Here is a 20,666-nt window from a genome sequence, read left to right as displayed (position 1 = left end):
TAAATCCATTTCAATTGTTTACAAACAAAATGTTGCTGTGTTTTATAGTTTTTCCTTATTATCATCTACCATTATTAGAAAGAGTAAAATCACTGTATTACTTGAGTCCGCATCGAAGCATTTTGGAGGGCAAAGGGCTGTTGTGGGTTAACCCCAGCCGGCAACTAAGCCCCATGCAGCTGCTCACTCACTCCCCTCCAGAAGGACGGGGGAGAGAATGGGAAGGGTAAAAGTGAGAAAACTCATGGGTTGAGATAAAGACAGTTTAATAGGTAAAGCAAAAATTGTGTGCACAAGCAAAGCAAAACAAGGAATTCATTCACTCCTCCCCATGGGCAGGCAGGTGTTCAGCCATCCCCAGGAAAGCAGGGCTCCATCATGGGTAATGGTTACTTGGGAGGACAAACACCATCACTCCAAACATCCTCCCCTTCCTTCTTCTTCCCCCATCTTTATATGCTGAGCATGATGCTATATGGTGTGGGATATCCCTTGGGTCAGTTGGGGTCAGCTGTCCCAGCTGTGTCCCCTCCCAGCCTCTTGGGCCCCCCAGGCTGCTTGCTGGTGGGGTGAGAGGTAGAAAAGGCCTTGACTCTGTGTAAGAATTGCTCAGCGATAACTAAAACATGCCTGTGTTATCAACACTGTCTCCAGCACAAATCCAAAACACAGCCCCATACTAGCTACTCTGAAGAAAATTAACTCTACCCCAGCCAAAACCAGTAAAGCAGCTTCTTAACTCCAGTTTCAGCAGGTAGCTAAGCTCTGTATTGTTCAGGCTGCTTTACCTTCATTTATTTTCCCATAGCACCAACCTATGTCGAGCTCTTATTATCAGCTCTTTCTTTACAGTTAGATAAGAAGTGCAAACCTTCTACAGAAAAATACTTGAGACTAGAGCATGGAATTGTTTAAGGGTTTTTTGCTTCTTTTTTAAAACTGGCTGCATTCTGAAGTGATCCGAGGATCACCTTACCTACTTGAAGATTTTTTTTAAAGGTAAAAAACACTTCCCTTAAACGATTCTTGCTTACATCAGAATTCAGTAAAGTTTTGAGATGATTAATCAAAGTGGTACTGTACTGAGTATATAGTTGGTTTCAGGATTGTGTTCAGGCTTGTGATTGCTTATTTACAAATCCCAGAAGGGACAAGGAAAGTCAGAACTAAAAGAAACCCTGCAGCTGAACACCATGGGAGTACACGCCACCTCAAGACTTAGGCCAAAAGGAGACATTCCAACCTCAAATATCTAAGAACTCAGCAGCAGCACCAGTGAGAAACACTTTGCCCAGGACTATACCTGCATTATCTTCTCAGCTTTTTGGCAATGTCAGCCATTACCATTACCAGTCATGATAATAATCACAATAGAGAAATACACTTGGGAGGGTAGGACAGGCAAGAAAAGCAAGGGTTTCAGCTCAAGGGAATTGCTCAGCAAAATTAGAAGCAAGGCACCTGCTAATACGCCTTTGGCAAACTATGTGAACCCTACCAAGCAGAAAATCTCAAGTGGTACCTGGAAATGGCCCCAGACACACAACTGAAGATGCCTTCAGCAGTTTGCAATGAACAAAGCAAACTTCAAAGAGAAAACCCACCAAGAATAGGTATAAATAATTTTAAAAATGCTCTATTTCAAGACATCGGAACATTTCTTGAATACTGACATGCACGTCAGATCCTTTCTGAGGGAGGCTATTCTCTTGCCCCCCACCCCCAAACAAGATCAGACTCAATGTGTTTTACTGCTCTCCTTAAGCATCAGGTTCTAAAAGTGAATCCACATCTCTGATGTGAATTTCAGGGTTTGTGGGTTTTTTATTTTTAAATCACAACATTAAAGAGACAAGGTATTATTAATATGATGGTATAAACTTCAATCAAACCATACGATCCACTTATCTGTCTTTTGACTACTAAATCAAATTCACACTAAGGGTCCTGAGACGTGAGTTTCTAAAGTAGTAAAATTTTCAGTATTTTCTCAGTGATGCACATTTACACTCCAATATCACCTACCATATTTATGAAACCAGACCCACCCAAAACTAAGCACTAAACACCATGAGGAAAAAGTCAAAATTGAAGCAACAATGGGGTAATATTTTAAGCTTCATACACCCTCTCCGTAAGACCCCTTCTTTTAATTTATTACAGTAATGTATAAAATATGAAGCCTGTCTAGACTAGGAAAATTAACTGTTGCTAAAGAAAGCCATGAGATGATCACCATCCTCTTGACATGTATTGAGAATGGCTGGTTAGTTGTTTAAACAGGACAGCACTTGGGGAAAAAAAAAGCCACGTACATTTACATTATACTTCATTAGTAGTCTGAAGGCTCTTAAGGTCTTTCAGTACAAGTGGGCTCTTACACTGAATGAACAAGTACGTCCTTGAAAGACACCAATACTTCTCAACATATAAAACAGTAGTTCACAGACCAAACACCAGGAGATGGCGCTGACAGCAGACGTTGAAGAGCAGCTACACCTGAAGAGAAGCTGTCTTAGGAAGTTCTTGACATCCCTCTGCATTCAGGTTCAACTGTTCCCCCTCGAAACCTCTTTAGGAGCACTGGGCACATGAAAGTCTCACAGTGTTCTGATGGGGATGTACTTCAACTTCTTTTTGCCACAGGAGGAAGGAGCCATCTCTCCAGTAAAGGAAGACTGTATGAGAACCCACTTCTGTCTGCCCTGTCTTCCTTTCCACCTTGCTCAGCTGGCCTTAACAGCCTTAACTCTTCCCCTTTTCTTCCTGCAGAGCCATCTTTCAGGTTACAACAGCTGCCCACCACACTGAATGAAGAAAAGGTGTGTTGCAGGTCTGCAATTCAATGCGATCAGAAACAAATGGAACATTATGCACCTTGGGTGTTCAGATGTCTGATGTTCCAACTGATGCATCACTTCTATTACAGGTTGGAGGAGGGACAATGCTTTCCTTCCGCTCAGACAACAACACTTACTACATGGATAATGTACCCTTCCTACTTTAATTTTTTTTGTTGTTGTTTAAAAAAACCAAACTACTGGAAACCAGCACTTTTTTTTGCTTTTACTTTCTTTTTTTTAACATAATTCGGTCTCTCATGAAATCAAGACTGTTAGCTGGATGACAGAGGAATATACACTGCTGAGTTATTACAACAAAAATTTTACACCATCTGAAAAAAGAGCTGTACAACAACTTTCCAGACATCAAGTTTCTTACATTAAAGATGACAAACCACTATTGATTCTGATGTTGTGCAAATACCAAACTTAATCCACTTGTCAAAGAAAAAAGTTTAAAGTTAATTGGCTGCAGATTACAGTCTCCTGGTTTTCTTCATTCATTGTTCTCATAGTGAAAATATCCATTAAAAAGTAAAGAATTATTTTTATTCTCAGCAAAATTCTAAAGCCAAAAATACCTTTCTAAAGCGAAATACCATAAAGCCAAAACAATCAGGGAAAGGGAGGGCTGAAGACTACAGTAGTCATTAACATATACCTATGTGCACTACAGAAAACATCTTTAGCTTCTATTTTTACCTTAATAGGAAAGTGGGAGACCATTATTAAGACAGAAAAGTTGACTCGAGTTCATCCTAAAGCCTAATTAAATCACGCAGTCCAACCATCCACCATAAATTTTTACCATTTTAATGAGAAATCATGAATTTTTGTAATCAATGAATACAGCAGAAAATACTTCTGGGGTTTTTTGGGACACCAGAGAAGCCAGTAGTGCTATAAAAATCACTGTATAGAGTTCACCACATCAACTACCAAAGTCTTAACTGAGTTATTTAACCAGCTCAGCGCAGCAGTCTGACTCTGCCCAGCTACTGAATGCACCACTCTACTTCAAGATAGAGATCCTTAGAAGAAATATAGTGGGAAATTAAATATGAAAACTACAAATTTCTTACAGAAATAATTTTCTTTTGAGCACATGTAGAATACCAATTATGGAGAAACACCAAACTATGGAGAATCAGTATTTTGAAGCAGAGAGTGCAGAGAGACGATTCAGTCCTTTATAAACTCAAAGAAATGCACTGGGGTTTGCACGGGGATCCTTTTGGTTCCTGTATCTGTAAGTCAGCCAGACTCCCAGAATCTGAAAAAAAACAAAACAAAACAAAAAACAACACACAACCCCAAAGATATTATTAAGCAAAGGGTCTCCACCCCATCTTCCACCAGTTTTACAAAATTTGTTTTAAACATAAAATCCTGACAATGAATTTCCAGTACACAAGTTTAGGATATTTTACTATTGCTAAAATTGCAAAACCACACACCAGCTTTCTTAATTACAAAAAAGAAAGCACCTTAACTAGCAATAGAGAGAAGAAAACAAAAAAGCCAAAACTGTATCGGCAATGCTGCAATGTGAAATATTTCTCATAGGCATGTCTAGCATTAAATTATTCTTTCCCTCCTCAAGTTACAAATATTCATAAACCTGTTCTTAGTGTAATGAGAAACAAATCCTCCAAGTTGTTTCATTTTACAGTTACCACTTAACTATAAGGCTATTTTTCCAGTACATTTTCAAATCCTATCACTCCCCCTAACCACCTTCCTCCCCTCCCAGCAGCTTCGCATTTTTAGTAGAGAAATTGAGAGCAGATGTCAGAGTGATTCTGTTTAAGTTGCAGTATCCCTCTTGTTGCTGTAATAGCTACAACCCTTCTGAAAACTGCACTAACCAGCAGAAGGAATATCTTCACATGCTCTGCTGTGGGGTTATAAAAGACCTGCTCTGAGGATTTTTATTCATTGATCAATAAAGCAAGTATATGCATTGTCTAGATACTAAAGCAAAGAGTCAAAGACCTTTTTAATCCAATGTTTCGAACATAGTTCACTCTTCATGAAACTTTTATCTTTGCACTACAGGAGGCACAAAAAAATTAAAATCCCCAAACGAAAAAAAACACAAAGCCTGTGTGGGTGCATGGGTGGGGGGAGGCAGGAAGAACAGGGGAACAAGGTAAAGCAATGGCACTCTATTTATTATTTTTGGAGAATGGTAAACCTGAACAGCTAACTAAACTCAAACTTTTAACGTGGTATCTAGTTGCAGTTTGCAGTCTAAATAGCATAAAGTTCCAAGAACTCCCAGTGTTGAAAAAAAGACAAGCCCTCCCTTTGGCAGACTTAAGCAAGCTGATAGCCTGGGAAAATTTAACCTAATTAATTGTTTGACTCCTGAGATAGTTCCTGTAATAAACCTCCTAAAATTAATTGTTTCACAAAACAAAGAGCCTTGAAAGCAGAGAAAAAGCAATCAATTTTCTAACCTCCTACTTACTTACCTCTGTGAAACTGAAGAAGAGTCCTATACCTCCAACAAATCTCAGCACCATTCCAGAATATTCTTCTATTATCGGTGCACATGGCTGACACTGGCGACTTCTGAAACAATCCTGCAGCAGATATGAACAGAGAATTGCGCTCCATTTTCTGATGACACTTCATTGACTGAAAGCATCGTTAGCTCTATAAAAGACTACCAGCCATGGACAAAACCCTAGCAGTTTTAAAAGGCTCCAAAAAAGCAAGTGTGTAAACGACAATGGAGTACAACCGTCACAGGGTGTGGTGTGATCACGTTTCAAATAAGTTAACCAAAGAGCTTAGTATCATTGTAACAACTACTTTAGATATTTCTTAAAAAAACTCTGCTTTCTGCAACTATGAAAACAGTTTTACATATTTGAACAAACACAATGAAGCTCTAAGATTTATCATGCTTGAAGAACTTACAGAGGAGCAGGTTTCATTCAGATCAAAAACTCTGAATCCACAACAATTCAGATTTCTCTCAATATCTGTTCTTGCGCTGTTAGTGTTATTCCATCCCACCTCTAGAAGTTGACTCTAGAAGGCATAAGCAAATATATATACTGAACAGTTTTGCATTTCATTGGAAATCAATACACTAGGCCAAGTTGGTAATTCCCTGACTAAAACCTTCAGATCCTGATGTCTAACAGGATAATATATAAAGAATGACTTGAATTAGCCTGTAGAGCTAATGCAGCACCTAGCAGCAGCACAATCATGGTTATAATTAATTTTCTTCCTTTCTTTTTCCTAAACCCAACAAGAGCACTAGTAATGGGACATGCAACCAATCTAACTGGGACTGCTCAGACTTCAAACAAAAAGCGCACTTGCATGTAGGCAGCTGACTATTTAGTCACTGTACACTTGCCTGCTTACGTAGTTAAGAATTAGTCTCCACACCCCACAAAAGTTGGTTTTACTTTCACACTTAAGGGTCACCTCTGTTCCTGTCATGACCTTTTCGGTTACACAAAAACAATTCAGTGCCTTTATCACCTTTACACTGTGATTACTGTAGATTTCATCAGCTTATCTGGAATTGCTGAACATATGAGAAAGTCAAGATATTATGCTGCCACACTGGTGACCATAAATGTACTCAGGAAGCTTAAAACCAAAATAATTAAAAAAAATACAGCTGAAAGTAATTTTAGAACCCAGATGTACCTCTTTCTAGCTACCACAGCCAAGCACTGCCCAAGGTCTAGTCCTTATTTAAAAGGATAATGCTGATTTTCTTAAAATATGCTCTCCCCATTTTGTGAAAGCCTATATATATATTTAAGTGTGTGTGTATGTACATACATATTTATAGTATTATGCTACAGATTAACTGAAAAGTCAGGAAACTTTTCTTACCTGCTGTTCCTTGTTTAGGGCCAAACAGGCACAGGAGACAGAAAACTGGACAATAAAGACTAGCAAAAGAATAATCATGTACTGGAAATAGTAGTTAAGGATACAATCTCAAATTAATTTTGCTTTTATAACACATATGCCTAATGGTACTCCTCATTTCATTGGATAACAATAGGTCCTTTAAAACAAAAGAACTATAGAAGTAAATTCTGACTGGATGTGGAAACGATGACCCAACTAATGTTCCCAGAACTCAATCACCACATATTATCTCTTTTTGGCTACCACTATACACAGCTGGTATTTCTGAGTTAGGTGTTTCTTGCCTAGCACGACAACATGAGCAGGGAGGTTAATAAAAGGAGCTCAGAGAGAGAGATCTACAGACAATTGCTCCAGCTCTAGGGACTCATGTTGTCATTTCAAGATACTCTACTTAAATACAGCTCTCAGGAAAATAGTCTTCTGGGTATTGCATGTTCAGAAATTATTTTTCTTCAATGACATAGTCTTGTCACTAATTAACAAAAGATAACTTTAGCCTAGATTAAAAAAGAGTGAAAGTTGCTTTTGGAACATAGCCTTGCACACTTTTGGACTAACGTATCTGAAAACAGTATAAAACAACAAGAACAAACTTTGATACTAATGATCACGTTTTGAAAGTCAGGCACTGGCTTCATGATTTGGCCACCATGTTCAGAGGCAGATATTTATCTCACAAAATTAAATAGTTTGTAAATTGGAGATGACTACTTATTCATAGACTGCAATGAGAAAAATAATTCTATCTGATGAATCTCTTCTCCCATCCAAACAGATCAATTTTGTTATGCAAGGCAGCACTACAGACTGCTTATGCAGCATCAGTAAGCATAAAGGGGCAGCAAAGCGCACAGAGAAGTCGTGCTCATTTCTAGTCTGGATTCACAATTAAAGGCTGGGTATGAAAAAATGTTTCTTGACAGCCTGTATTACCCACAATGCATTCCCCTGACAGCTACAACCAGCTTGCTATCTGGAAGTATCACCTTTCTCTACTGTTAAACATTAATGGTTCACACAGTCTAGCTTGGTGTAGGGTTGAGCATATAGTAAGAGGCGCCTGTGACACAGCGACCCACCATAAGCAGCTCTCAAAAAATTAAAGTATTTTGATTTTTAAAAAGAGATGTGAATACTTCTGTTTTCAGAGCATAAACAAGGGAGGAAAAAAAAAACCAGGAAGCTGGAATAAAGTTAAATGGCAAGGAAGGTTAATTCAGACTGCACTTGACCAAAGTAAGATTGTGAATTTCTGTTTCTGAAGCACTTTCCACATCAGTCTCAGCTGACAGAGCAGGTTGTTTACATGGCCTGAACCAAGCTGTGATCCATGTAATGCACTAGAAGGATACAAAGAATAGCAATACTTGATGATGTTTCACTGCACCAATTAATCCGACTAAGGCAATAAGGAAGAGGAAGATTCCTACTGCAATTGCCACTCCAACGACTCTGAAACTAGAGATGAGGCCAAAGCCGATTCCCCATGCCGCAATTCCAATCAGCAGCAGGCTTACCAACTGGAAGGAAGAGAAAACAAAAAATTAGTCTGCATATTGAAAGAGGCTCAACCTACACACAGCTACATTCTTTACATTAAAGTTATTAGAAAGGTACAACTTTTCTTTCCAGTGCAAAGAGAAGCACAACCCTAAACAAACCAATCCTCCACTTTTTCGTAGAGATAACTTCAGTTCCAGATGTTTTAAGGCACACACATTCTTCAGCATTGTTAATGTGGGGCAGTCACAACTCACTCTACCTACAAGTCAAGCCACGTTGCATTATCTGTGACTGACTAGAGACACTGAACTGAGCTGTGGATTATAACAGAATTGACAAATAAGCTAAAATCATTAGCTTTAATTCACAGAATGGAAGAAGAATGAAAATTCCAGATGTCTTCTGAAACACAGGCAGTGTATTTACAGAAAATAGCATATACAGCTCCACAGCTCTGAACATGTAAAAAAGTGCACTTTGCCAAAACTTACTGTAATCAGTAATACAGATGTATTAATTCATTAGAGAAGCCTCTACACAGTTGATGATATAACACAACAGTTTAACGAGGTCACACAAAAATACTTTTTAGATCTGTATCTCAAGGACTTCATGATGTAAAACAATAAAGGTGCCCTGACCCTGCTACACATTTCTTCAAGAAAATAGCTCTACCATGAAGTCAATCCTATTTCAACACCCCAAATCCTCTTATGCTGTTTCCTTCCTTTTAAAGATGGTATTCAGGGAAGGCAAGGCAGAATCTGTCCCAGTTAGTTTACTGGGATTTATTGTTTATATGGGCAGGAAGCTCCAGCCTTTCCTGTTTCCATGCCAAAAACACAGAACAAAAAAAAAAAAAAACAACATTCCAACGTGAAAAGCTACAGAGAAATGTGTAATGAGGTACAGCAGGAGGGAAGCAGGGGACAAAGCCAATCCATATGTCCAATACACAAGATGCCTAACACTCACTTCTTTGAAATGGTTAGACCTACGTGTAACATATTGCCCATTACATTCTCTGTTAAATAACACCATTTCACCATGCAAGTTTTAACTTTCCAAAATCCTGACCTCACAAAAAAATACCCAGAGGTATATACCCAAACCAAACCAAACCAGTAAGCATTCAGTCTAGTCCAACTATTCGGCTTTATTCAACAACAAATACAGAGCAAGCACACTTGCTCACCAGTTTCCCTTCAAATGACGTATCTCATGACATTTTACTGCTTATCCAGAGGGCTGAAAAAAATTAAATATAAAAGGAAATTCCCAACTTATCCATCATTTCAGTATACTTACCCTACAGCAGGCTGTTTTTGTTGGTTTTAATACTAAATATGTCTGTGTATTTTTTCAACTTAAGTACCTTTTAGAAAACTGACTTATGTAATGCTACTTTTGAAACATGGAAATCCAAGATAACGTCAAGAAAGCTAGCGAAACAAATAGTGACGTTCGTCAAGATCAAAACACAGTGAGTGTTTTTTTCGATGTGTTCATACAGGAACACAACTCAAAAAAATGTTTTCACCAAATCCACAGAAGAAATTTACAAGAGTCTACAAGAAGAAAAGGAGATTATTTGTCACACCTATACCTGTCCCTTACTATGTGAAGAGACAAAAGCATGTTATAAAATTCATAGGAATTGTTCAATATCAGTAAAGCTTTAGGATTAATTCCCGTTTGTCTTTGTTTCTCAAACAAAAAGCCTTAATCACCATATTTAGTTAAAACCAAAACACTAGGCCAAGATGTTGTGAATCTAAATTACAAACGGGGAAGAAATAAATAAAAGAAAACAAGCCTTGGCTCTGCCACAGACAGATTTTCTGAATGCACACTGCACAAGGCTATGAATTTCCTGATATTATGTTAAAAAAAATGGCCTTGCTAATCAGACAGTTAAATACTGTTCTGATTTGTGCCCATTCACTTCATTTCATGGTCTCATACCACTGGGAAGATTTATTTTGGCACCTAAGTGTCAGAAGTGAACAACAAAAATCCCATAACCTGATTTCCAATCAGAAAGTGCTGGCTGATGTCCCATGCTCTGCATCAACTTCTAAGCACACTTCCAATACACAGCTCTTCAAAGTGTTATCTCATAAAAAAATCTCAAAGGCAATGTCAAATTTCAATTTATTTCACAAAGAAAGGCAGAAGAAACTTTGTTCCTCATGATTTCCACAAATACTTCTTTCTCCTGCCTGAGCTATGACTGCAAATCTTCATTTTCACCAATATGCCTGAATTCCACCAAAATGTGTATTTCTTCAGCTCTTTGTTCACTTCATAAGAGGTCTAAAACAATTAGAAGAAATCAGTTTTAGTCTTAAAGTATAAAAATCAAAAGAAGAGACCTAAACAGACTCTGTGCTTAAAGCACCTATTGGATAAAACAACGCATATGTTGCAGTGTTCTGGTTACTTCTTGCTGCTGTTACTCATCTCAGCTTACATTATTCTGAGGATATGTACGTGAAATTAGTGTGTATGACACTAAAAGTTATTACCATGATTCCCTGGCCCCAAAAGGTTTTGTGGACAAAAGAGCCACATACTGAATCCAGAATCACTGTGGTTTTCAAGTGGAAAAAACCCCTCTCTGGCTCTTAAACCAATTGTTGGACCCCAGATGTTCAGGCATCAGGTAACCGGCTTTGAAAAATAAACCAACATAAAATAGTTTGGTTTCTCTTTTGATCACATTCTAGTCTTAGAGCCATCGGCCTCATTTTTCAAGCTTTACCTCCACAATACTAAGGCTGTATTTTCTCTTTCACACGACAAAGTTGTCCATTGTCCAATTCCTTAAAACATCTGGAAATTCAGTACGATCACAAGTCCATGTTACTGGGTTCTCGTTGGCAAACTATGTGAAAATGCTCTATCCAGTCAGGCAGATACATGATTTGGATCAAAATAACTATCAGCTACTCCATCTTCGTCCACTTAAAATCATGGAAAACTGACCTCATGTTTCAAAACTGAAGTGGAAACAGAAGGTTTACAAACCATTCCAGAAACAGATTTAGTATTAAGTTCCTGCCTCCTCTACATGTTGACTGAAAGGTGAAATGGTGGTTATTCCCTCATTTTCAGGTTTGGATTAGACAAGTTTAATGTTGAACAATAAAACTATATATATAATGTATTTTTATAGGGCCATAATGTAAAAAACTAAAGTAGACGCACACTAAAACAAACAGGAAAAATAACTTCGGCTGTTTTGGGAAGAGGTTTTACAAGTTTGTATACCAATGCAAGAGTCATACCTTTAGCCACTGTTTAGCCACTGGAAATGACTACTCAACAATGCTTATACCAGTGTTTTGAAACAAAAGCACTTAGATGCAATATTTCTAAATGTGAAGCTGCTAAGACATTGTAGTAACACATATTGAAACAAAATTACTTAGTGACCCTAACTACTTTCAAGTAAGTAATATGTACCATCTAAATGTACAAGCTTTATTTACTTCTAAAAATGTTACATATTTCTGTTAAATAAAGGGAAAAGGACTGTCTATGGAGCTTCTGAATGTTATTTTACTGAAACCACATTTTACAGCACCAGAACTCCCCAAAGAAAACAACATCACTTACATAAAGCTAGCTTTGGTTACTAACACTTCAAATATTTGCTTGATAAATCTACCAAAAATACATGAAATCACAGCCCAGGTTTTAGTGATCAGGACTGATCTGTTTTCCCACAGTAGTCTCATTAGTACGCTGAAAAGGCATGGACTGGAGAAACAGCCTGTTAGACTGAATGACAATGAGCTGGACTGCTGAGCTTAAAGGGTAGTAACCGATGGCTCAGCATCCAGCTGGGGCCAATTTTATGCAGTATCTTCACCAACAAGCTGGGTGGTAAGACAGAACGAATCCCCAGAAAATTTCTGGACGATACTAAACAACGAAGAGTGCGTGACTCTCCAAATAGAGATTCAACTCAAATGGACCTTGATAAACTTGAGGAAGTTCATGAAGTGCAAAATTCTGCTCCTGGGGTGTTTCAGTGGAGCCTGGGAACAGACCAGTTGAACAACAGCCTTACTGAGACAGACCCAGGGATCACTCTGGTTGCCAAGCTGAATATAAGCCGAGTTTGCTCTCACTGCAAATAGGGAAAGCCAAGAGGAGTGCAATCAAAGGAAACTCAACACGGGTGAGATTGCAGCTCAAATACTGTGCCCTATTTCAAGTCCCCCAAGTCAAAAAGGAATTTGAGAACCTGGAAAAAGTCACCAAAATGGCCTGGAGCCTTGAGGATGATGTTTGAGAAGCAGGCGATGGAACTGGGTTTGTTTAGTCTGACAAAGGGGCAGCCTAGGGATAATCTAATAGCAACTGAAGCTGAAGCCACATTACAAAAACAATGGAGGCAAACTCTTCTCCATATTGACCAACCATAAAACAAGGGGCAACAACCACAAGTAACGGCCTGGGAGGTTTAAACTGGACATTAGGAAAAACATCTGCAATGTGGGCTAGTGCTGTACTCAGAGAGGTGATAATCTTTGTTCTTGGAGGTTTTTAAGACTCAGTAGACAAAGCCACAGCTGGCAAATGAGTGTTATTCATAATCCTGCACTGAGCAGGAGCCTGGTCAGATGAGCCCCAGAAGTCCCTTCCAACCAACACTCACACACACACCACAGCCAGCTCTTCCACCACAGAAGCTTTGCCAGTATCCACATCAAAAACTGCAGTTTTAACAGGCAGATAAGGGACAAATTTAGCACTGACCAAGGACTCTTCTGTAGCATCTAGCTCACTACATAGAGACTACCACCAGCTCCAAAACCCCACATCAACAAAACACCTTCTTACAAGCAGTAAGAAGGTCTCTCAATAGAAGAGCAGCAAATGATTCTTCAGAAGTACTTACGCAGCTTCAAAAACACATGTACAAGTCTTGTACTCAGAAGTGATTTAAAAGGTCCCATTCACTTAAGGCATGTTTACATAGAAAGTCAACAGGCATTAAGAGCAAAAGAATTTATTACAATCTCAAGCTGGAGCAATCTGTCTCACAGAAAGATGCTACAAGCACTGCCCACAATCCAGAAAAGCACCACAGAGCTATGGGAAGCGTGTGCGTGTGTGGGGGCGACAGCTATTGTTTTAAATTTAATATCCTCATTTACTGTATACTGCCTTCTCCATCAACACAAGCTCTAGCAAGCTTATTTAAAAAGGAAACACGCAAACATGGGCTTAGCATAATCCAATATATAAACTCATCAATTTGAAATTAAGTAAATGCTTTACCAGAACAAGCCTACAGGTAGCACAAATCCTAAGTGAAGATCAGTAGTTTTCACTATGAGATAGAGTACTTTTTCCATGGAGTCAGAAAAAAAAAAATTAAGAAAATCAAGCATCATGCCAATAGACAAAATGTTTTTCCAGCGTCAGCATCTCTGTAGGAAAGATTTTAAAGACTGTAAGTTCAAGATCAGTGGAATGGATCAGACTCCACTTTAAGTGACTTCTTTGTATTTTTTTTGTACATAGATATACAAATACACACACATTTGAACTTCAGATATGTTTCAGAAATAAAAATTTCTAGACAAAGAACAAATTCTTTGTCACTGAGGTAAAGTTATCACAGGTTTGATTGTCCTGTTCTCCAGTTAACTTATTTTTAACATGATTAAAGCCTTAGCCCTTACAGTACTTGTTGGGGTTTCCTTTCTCCTTACTGCTGCATAAATTACTACTTCTTTAAAAAAAAACCCAAACAAAAAAAACCCAAACAAAAAATCTATTGCTCTATTCTTTAAATCCAAGTTCTCCTGTGCATTGCTCATTTCCCTCACTGCTGTACGGGAAAAAATGTATTTCTCTTCACACTTACCCCTTGTGTACTTATCCACAAGCTTACAGTCTACATTATAAAAAGAAACCAAAATACTGACAAATGATTTCTCTAGACAAGGCCACTGAAAAACAATTCAAATACCAAAACCAGCTCCTCCTCCTTTCAACAGCAAGCCACAAGCAAATCTGTTTTGACTAACTAGCAACTTTTCAGCATTTCAATTAGCTTGGACTGCTCGCTAGGAAGGAAGTCATGTGCAGAAGTTAGTGTTCTCACTGTTTTCTTGTAGCCTCAGCCCAAAAAGAAGTTAGTGAAAACTGCATTTAAGAATTTAAATTTCAAGAAATACAGCCTCACCATTCCCTGGGTAAAGAGATTATATAGCATTTACAATGGTATCAGCAAAGGAAATATTTACAGAATAGCTGTCAGGCTGGATATGGAACAGGAACTAAACCAGAGATTACACACATGATGAAACACATCCTCCCTAACCTCTTTCTCCACATATAACTTCATATTCCACTTCTATTAAGGGGGCTTTAAAGTTTAAACCTCAAATGGCATATATTTTGAAGGTAGAGATTCCCACTACCTTTCCCTCCAACTTGGCCAACCATTTCTGCACAGCCATAAAGAATCCAGGAAACAGTTCTTCTGGTTCCCTGCACTTCATCTAAAAACACATTAAAACAAAATAGACAAGGCAGTATATAGTGGTGCACCTTTAGCAAGCTAAGACTAAGCTACATTGATTTCCATCACAGCTGTAAGCAACTTTATCTCCTTACAATACTTCTTCAGCTTTACTGAGAGCACAGTAAAGGCTGAGCAGTAAGGAAAGCTCTGAGTGCCTTAAAAGGATTTCTAACAGAAAGCAAAATCTTCCACCTTTAGGGAACTTATTTAAATGAGTGATCAGTAGTCTGGTTACTTAACAGCCTCAAGACACATGATGTGGAATAAGCATTTTATGTGAAAGGCAGCATTCCTCTTCTCTTATCACGAAAGTTCTTTAAAATTGACCGCCTAGTTCAGAGTTCTTCATGTTATTGGCCAATAATCAGGATCAAACTGGTTTTGACCACGTAACAAACTTCTTTCATGTTAAAATGGCAGTGAGATTTAACCCGTTTTATACTCCCTGATCTTTGGAAATGAAAGCTTTCTGCTGAAATGTTTACTTGTTCTTGCTTGCTTGCTTGCTCATTGTTTTTTAAGAAGTTGTGATAAGTTTTCAGGAAGCTTGGTGATCCCACAGATCCTTCTTCCACACATATATCTCCCTCAACGCGAAAACCACTGTAGAAAGAACACAACTAATAATTTAAGCTACAAGGCTACTACAGGGCATTAAAAGGGCTTCTCGATAATTATGCTAGTTTTACTGTGTCCATCTGCCCTGCTAGGACGGCAGAAAACATCAGTGGATTCAAAACATACCATGCTCTAGATATCCTCCTTCTTCTGTGCCCTGTCATTCTCCAGTTCTTCCACTAACATGGTCTGCCTTCCTAGCTACAAATGCCACTATGTGCTCTGCATAAGACAAGTGAAAAAAGAAAGCCCACTCACATCTGGTCTACAGACCCAGCACGTGCTTCAATTCTGACCAGCTCCCACAAACTGCTGTCACTTTGGCTATAAACTGACACACAGTATAGCTGAGGGCATTCCCAAGCACTGATGAAAAGTCTTAAAATACATATCTATATTTTTGCTGTAGTCACTCTTCTGTGTTCTCAAGCGTGAGCATAGAAACCTTCCCCAAAAGCCAATGGAAACAAAAAACTCTGGGACTAAATTGATATGACCAGCATTAACCTTCCCTGCCACACACCCGGGAGCTTCTGTACCACTGTTTTATTTACACGTCAAGGCTAGGACAGCTTATACTGCCGTCTTCAAAATGTCCTGGAGAATGATGGAAATGGCTCCAAGGCAACCTGTCCCATCTGCTGAGCACCCAGTTAGGATGATAAGCTAGACCAGGCCAGCACAGGCTGGTGCTGGAGCAAACTCTTGACACTGCACTCCTAAATGCTGACTGAAGATGCAAGACGCAGCAAACAGCAGGCTATTTACTGGTGGCTTCTGAACAAACAAAACTTACACAGACCGAAATGGAATTGAGCGCAGAGATCACAGGTGCATTTACCACTGTGAAAGAAATGGCCACATGAGGCAAGAACTGCATTTCTCTAGTTCCTGGCTGCTAATACCTGGTGCCGTGTAGTCACTACAGTGTTCAGGAGTTATCAGAAAACACTGAAAACAGACACATTCCCTTTCCCCAGGAAAATCCAGATATTCACCCTGCCTTTAATGCCAGGTTTCCCTCATGCAGAGAGAAGGCAGATGGAGCTAGCAGGTCTGCACAGAAGATGCAACATGCTCACCCTTCTACATCAGGAATGCCGCAACTAAGACAAACACTATTAAAAACCCTACTGTGCTAACCACGTGCTGTCCAAACCTGATAATTTCTGTCCTCATCTTTGGATTCTTCCAGGATACAGGAAAAGCAATTTTGATAAAGAGGGCAGAAATGCACTAATTACACTTTAAATAAATACTGCACCCAGAGAACAACAAGCAGCAAAAGGAAAAAAAAAAAAACACCTTTCAAATACAATGCTTTCAAAAGTGATGCAAAAACCAGGACGCTTAACAGGCGGTCTAGAACACAAGTTCTGAGATCAAAGTACTATAAAAAGTAAATTACTTTGATAAAAGAACTTTCTCGTGTTAAAAGGAAACACAGATGTTCTTGTGCAATGAACTCCATGATACTTATAAATACACACTTTTAATGGTAAGGGTACTGTATGTTTTACTTTAAATGAAATGGCCACTCTAGGTGTAAGAATAACTGAAAGCCTGCTTATCAAAACAGAGGCAAGACGTTTACATACTGACAAAAAAGAGTTCATATTTGCTGCTGCAGCAATAGTTCAGTAGCTGCTTGGGAGACGAAACCAGCACTCACCATCCACATGAACTGTCAGGATTTTTTAAAATTTTATTTTAAAAATTTAATCTTGTGGCCCAGCTACCACTTCCATCTTTCATCTCAAGCTAGGACTTAGGAATTTCCCTCTCCTTTCTGAGAATCTGATTTGAAATAAGATATCAACTGTCTACACTTCAACACAATTACTCAAGACTTCCTTGGAAGGAACACTGTGTACCTAAGGAAATCCTTGTCTGGTTGAAGTGAGCAAATATTGGTGGAGCCAGCATCTAGGGTTCTCATACCTGGAAGCTAAGAAGCCTTGAGTTACGTACACATCCTTGAATTTGGCTGAACTCTGTGGACAGGCATTTTAAACAGCCTGTATGGGTTTGCCATTCAATGGGAAATGTATAGAGGAATAAAGACAAAATTGGTCAGATACCCAAAACTAGTATTTTAAGGGTCCTTGTCTGCAGACAGTTCTTCCATGTAACACTTTACTGCAGAAATACACGTCATTATATACACACTGAGTGAACAAATAGTCTCAATTATTTTTCTCTACTCTTCCAATACCTATAAGGAACCATACTGAAGTCAGCAAGACTCAGCATAAATTGCAGAATTACTCATATGAAATAAATTTAAAAATAGAATCAGGGCCTAAGGACATTAGCTTAGCCCAGAGAAGAACCAAAAGTCAGCAGAAAAGTACCATTTGAAAAGAATGTTAAGTGAACAATTAGGTTAGTGGGTTTCTAGTTTCTTGCCTTAAACCAGTAACTGATTTATTACTGCCAGGACATATATTTTTCCTGGTGTACTACTGTAAAAAGTAAAACAAGACAGAATTTAAAAAAAATAATCAAGCTCAAATATTCTATTCTAGGAGTGTTTTATAGAAAAGCAGAACACAAACTGTAACCCTCAATATACAGATCTGAATGTTAATTCATTCCAAGCATGTGATTCACACATATCAATGCTAGCTAGAGAAACATTCAAGAAGCATTACCTATTTGATGTTATACCCCTTCTTACCCTCACTGCTCCCCATCAATTATTACTGTGGATTAACATTGCTTAAAAAAGATGATGATGATGAAGTTCTGGCTTTGGTTGTCTTCTCTATTTTTTCCAAGCTGGGAAAAAATAAGCCCGTCATTCACTGTGCTGTTACAACCCAGGTGTTGTATTGTCAGGTTTCTGTCTAACCAAGGAAGAGAAAAGGCCGCACATTTTGCTAGCTCAATTCCACCAGGGTAACTAAACACCTTAAGTGCTATTTCTGCAACTCAGAATTTGAAAGCATTAGTCTTGTAACTTGTCTATAATTAATGAGCAACACAAGCAACAACAAACAGATATTCCAGTTACTGTAATTCAAAGAAGTCATTCCTTCTCTTCAGCAAAAACATATGTTCTGTATAGGTCAGATGAAAGAATACCAGGTGACACCCACAAGGTAAATTCTCCTGAAGGAGACATCAGAGCATGATTAAAGTCATCGGTGCATTGTACAGCTATCACAAACAGAACTACAAAGATCCCAAAGATCAGTCCACCCTCGCTGAGGCCAAATACACCCAAAAGACCTACCAAACCCCTTATACCTGGTTAATATATGGCTGTAGGAATAAGTGATGGTGTCTTCAGAATAATCACCTGCTGTCCACACAACATCAAAATGAGATTCATGCATGTATTATGTTGGTAAGATCCAGATTCTTCTCACTCAAGAAACAATAACAAAAAGAACTCTTGCATTAACCTCTGGTTTACTGGAAAGAGAAATCAGGATAGGGCAATTCACCTAGAACCCATCCATTGTGACGGGGCAATCCCACGAGAAGTTGGCCAAGATGATCTTCTGAGGTCCCTTCCAACCTGGGCTATCCTATGATTCTAACTTACCTTCACCATGACAGTCTACACACACTAAACTTACCTCCAGCTACAGATGTCAAACGAGGCAATGCTTACCTGCACCCCTCTATTCTGGCTGGGGTAGCACGGGCAACCCACAGCATCACAGGGATCCTGGGTGACTTTCACGGCAGCTAGGCTAGGCTCCCTAAGCATGCTCCAGAGACTATTTCAGGGACGTACTCTACTCCGCAGGCACCAACAAGGATGCACGTGCAATAGCACTGCCTCTCCTGTACCAAGGTTTTTGCTCCACTCTTTCCTGAGGGAATGAGGGTCACCACATACACCAAAGTCTATAATAATAAACAACTCTGGCTTCAGCACAGGCACTTCTACATCCATTCATGCTCCGTCCTTGTGATTACCATCAGATCCAGTAACCGCCAGCTACGAGAACTGTTTGTTCTGATGAACAGCGTTTATGCGTATGGACGTGTTAGACCTGTTTGTTCTCCTGTCTCGCCTTCAGTCAAGATCAGGCAATGCTTTCAGAAGGGCACTGAAACAACTGCCCGCAAGCACTGGCTGACCCCAATTTCAGTCTGCTGAAAGTCATCCCCAGGCACAGCTGTTAACATGAAACACTAGAGGACATACTACCTCTCCAGAAGTGCTGTGAGAGGAAGCTATTACACATAGCCCTGGTTCTTGCTACTGCCATGTCATTTTAAAATAGATGAGGAAAAAAACCCACAGCTATACCACAATTAGAGATTTTATTGTTCTCTGTTGGAAACAGGTCCTCCAACCTGCCCGAACAAAAGCAGGCACCTGTCTGAAGCTCTCAGTAGGTCAGTTATTTCAGTTTAACAAACTACCTTTTTTTTTTCTCCCTCATGCATGTTCCCACTGCTCTGAAGCAGCCAGACCTTGCAACTCGCTGGTCCACCCCAGGGGAGAGCAGGGAAGCACGCTCTCCGGGGGGCTGAGGCCCCCCCAGCGCACCCCCCTGGCTCTCCAGCGTGCTTTGGTCCGTAGGGGTCTCGCAGGGTCCAACACACCGACACGGCACCTGTCACTCACCCAACCGCACTTATTTCGGTGCTGCTCCTTGGCTGAGGAATAACAAACCCTTCCTCCTTCACGCCTGGCTTGGCGCAGCGACCTTTCCAGGTACAGAAAAAGGGCACCGGCGGGCCGGGCCTCCCCTCGCCACAGTGCCGCCCCCTCCCCAGCCCAGCCCGGCCCGGCCCGCCGGGGCGAGGCAGGAGGCGAGGCACCACCCGGGCCGGTAGTGCCCGCTCCCGGGCCGCCATGGATTTTGATCCCGGGGAGCCATGTCCCTGCGGCGACAAAGCCCAGCCTGACCGCTGCCACCCTTCCCTCACCCAGCGGAGGCCGCGACCGAGCGGCGGCCCCAGCTCGGAGACCCCCCCCCCCAGCGCAGGAGGCCGCCTCTGGCCGGCCCGAGCCCCGCCGCCTCCCCGACCCACCCGGTGGCGGAACCCGTGGGACAAGGAAGACCCCTCGGGGCGAGGAAGACCCCACCGGGCCGCCCGCGTCCCTCCCGCCGCCTCGCCCTCGCCGCGCGGCCGCGCACCGTGTATAGCAGGTTGAGGGCGCAGAGGCAGTTCTTGGAGCAGGCGAAACCCCCGCACACCATCGCGCCGGTGCCGGTGCCGGGGAACGGCGCCGCAGGAGGCGGTGGCGGCGGTGGTGGTGGCCCGCG

The 20,666-nt window shown here is 40.3% G+C and overlaps 1 protein-coding gene across 2 annotated transcripts; it reads right to left on the bottom strand.

The window, feature by feature from the left end:
• Positions 1 to 3,051: 3,051 nt before the first annotated feature.
• TSPAN13 (tetraspanin 13) lies at positions 3,052 to 20,660 on the bottom strand. 2 transcript variants are annotated; one of them, XM_075082965.1, is made up of 6 exons: positions 20,538 to 20,660; positions 8,111 to 8,278; positions 6,714 to 6,794; positions 5,772 to 5,885; positions 5,321 to 5,431; positions 3,052 to 4,116 (listed from the first exon to the last, which is right to left on the bottom strand). In XM_075082965.1, the coding sequence occupies exons 1-6, from the start codon at positions 20,598 to 20,600 to the stop codon at positions 4,042 to 4,044; spliced, it is 612 nt and encodes a 203-aa protein (XP_074939066.1). In that variant the 5' UTR covers positions 20,601 to 20,660; the 3' UTR covers positions 3,052 to 4,041. The 2 variants fall into 2 exon arrangements, with proteins under 2 accessions (XP_074939066.1, XP_074939067.1); XM_075082966.1 differs by lacking the exon at positions 20,538 to 20,660 and adding an exon at positions 20,021 to 20,125.
• Between the last annotated feature and the right edge of the window lie 6 nt (positions 20,661 to 20,666).

This window comes from Phalacrocorax aristotelis, chromosome 2, assembly GCF_949628215.1.
Source record: "Phalacrocorax aristotelis chromosome 2, bGulAri2.1, whole genome shotgun sequence".
NCBI lineage: Eukaryota > Metazoa > Chordata > Aves > Suliformes > Phalacrocoracidae > Phalacrocorax > Phalacrocorax aristotelis.
The sequence above is the reverse complement of the archived record's forward strand: the minus strand, read 5'-3'. Positions and strand labels throughout refer to the sequence as shown.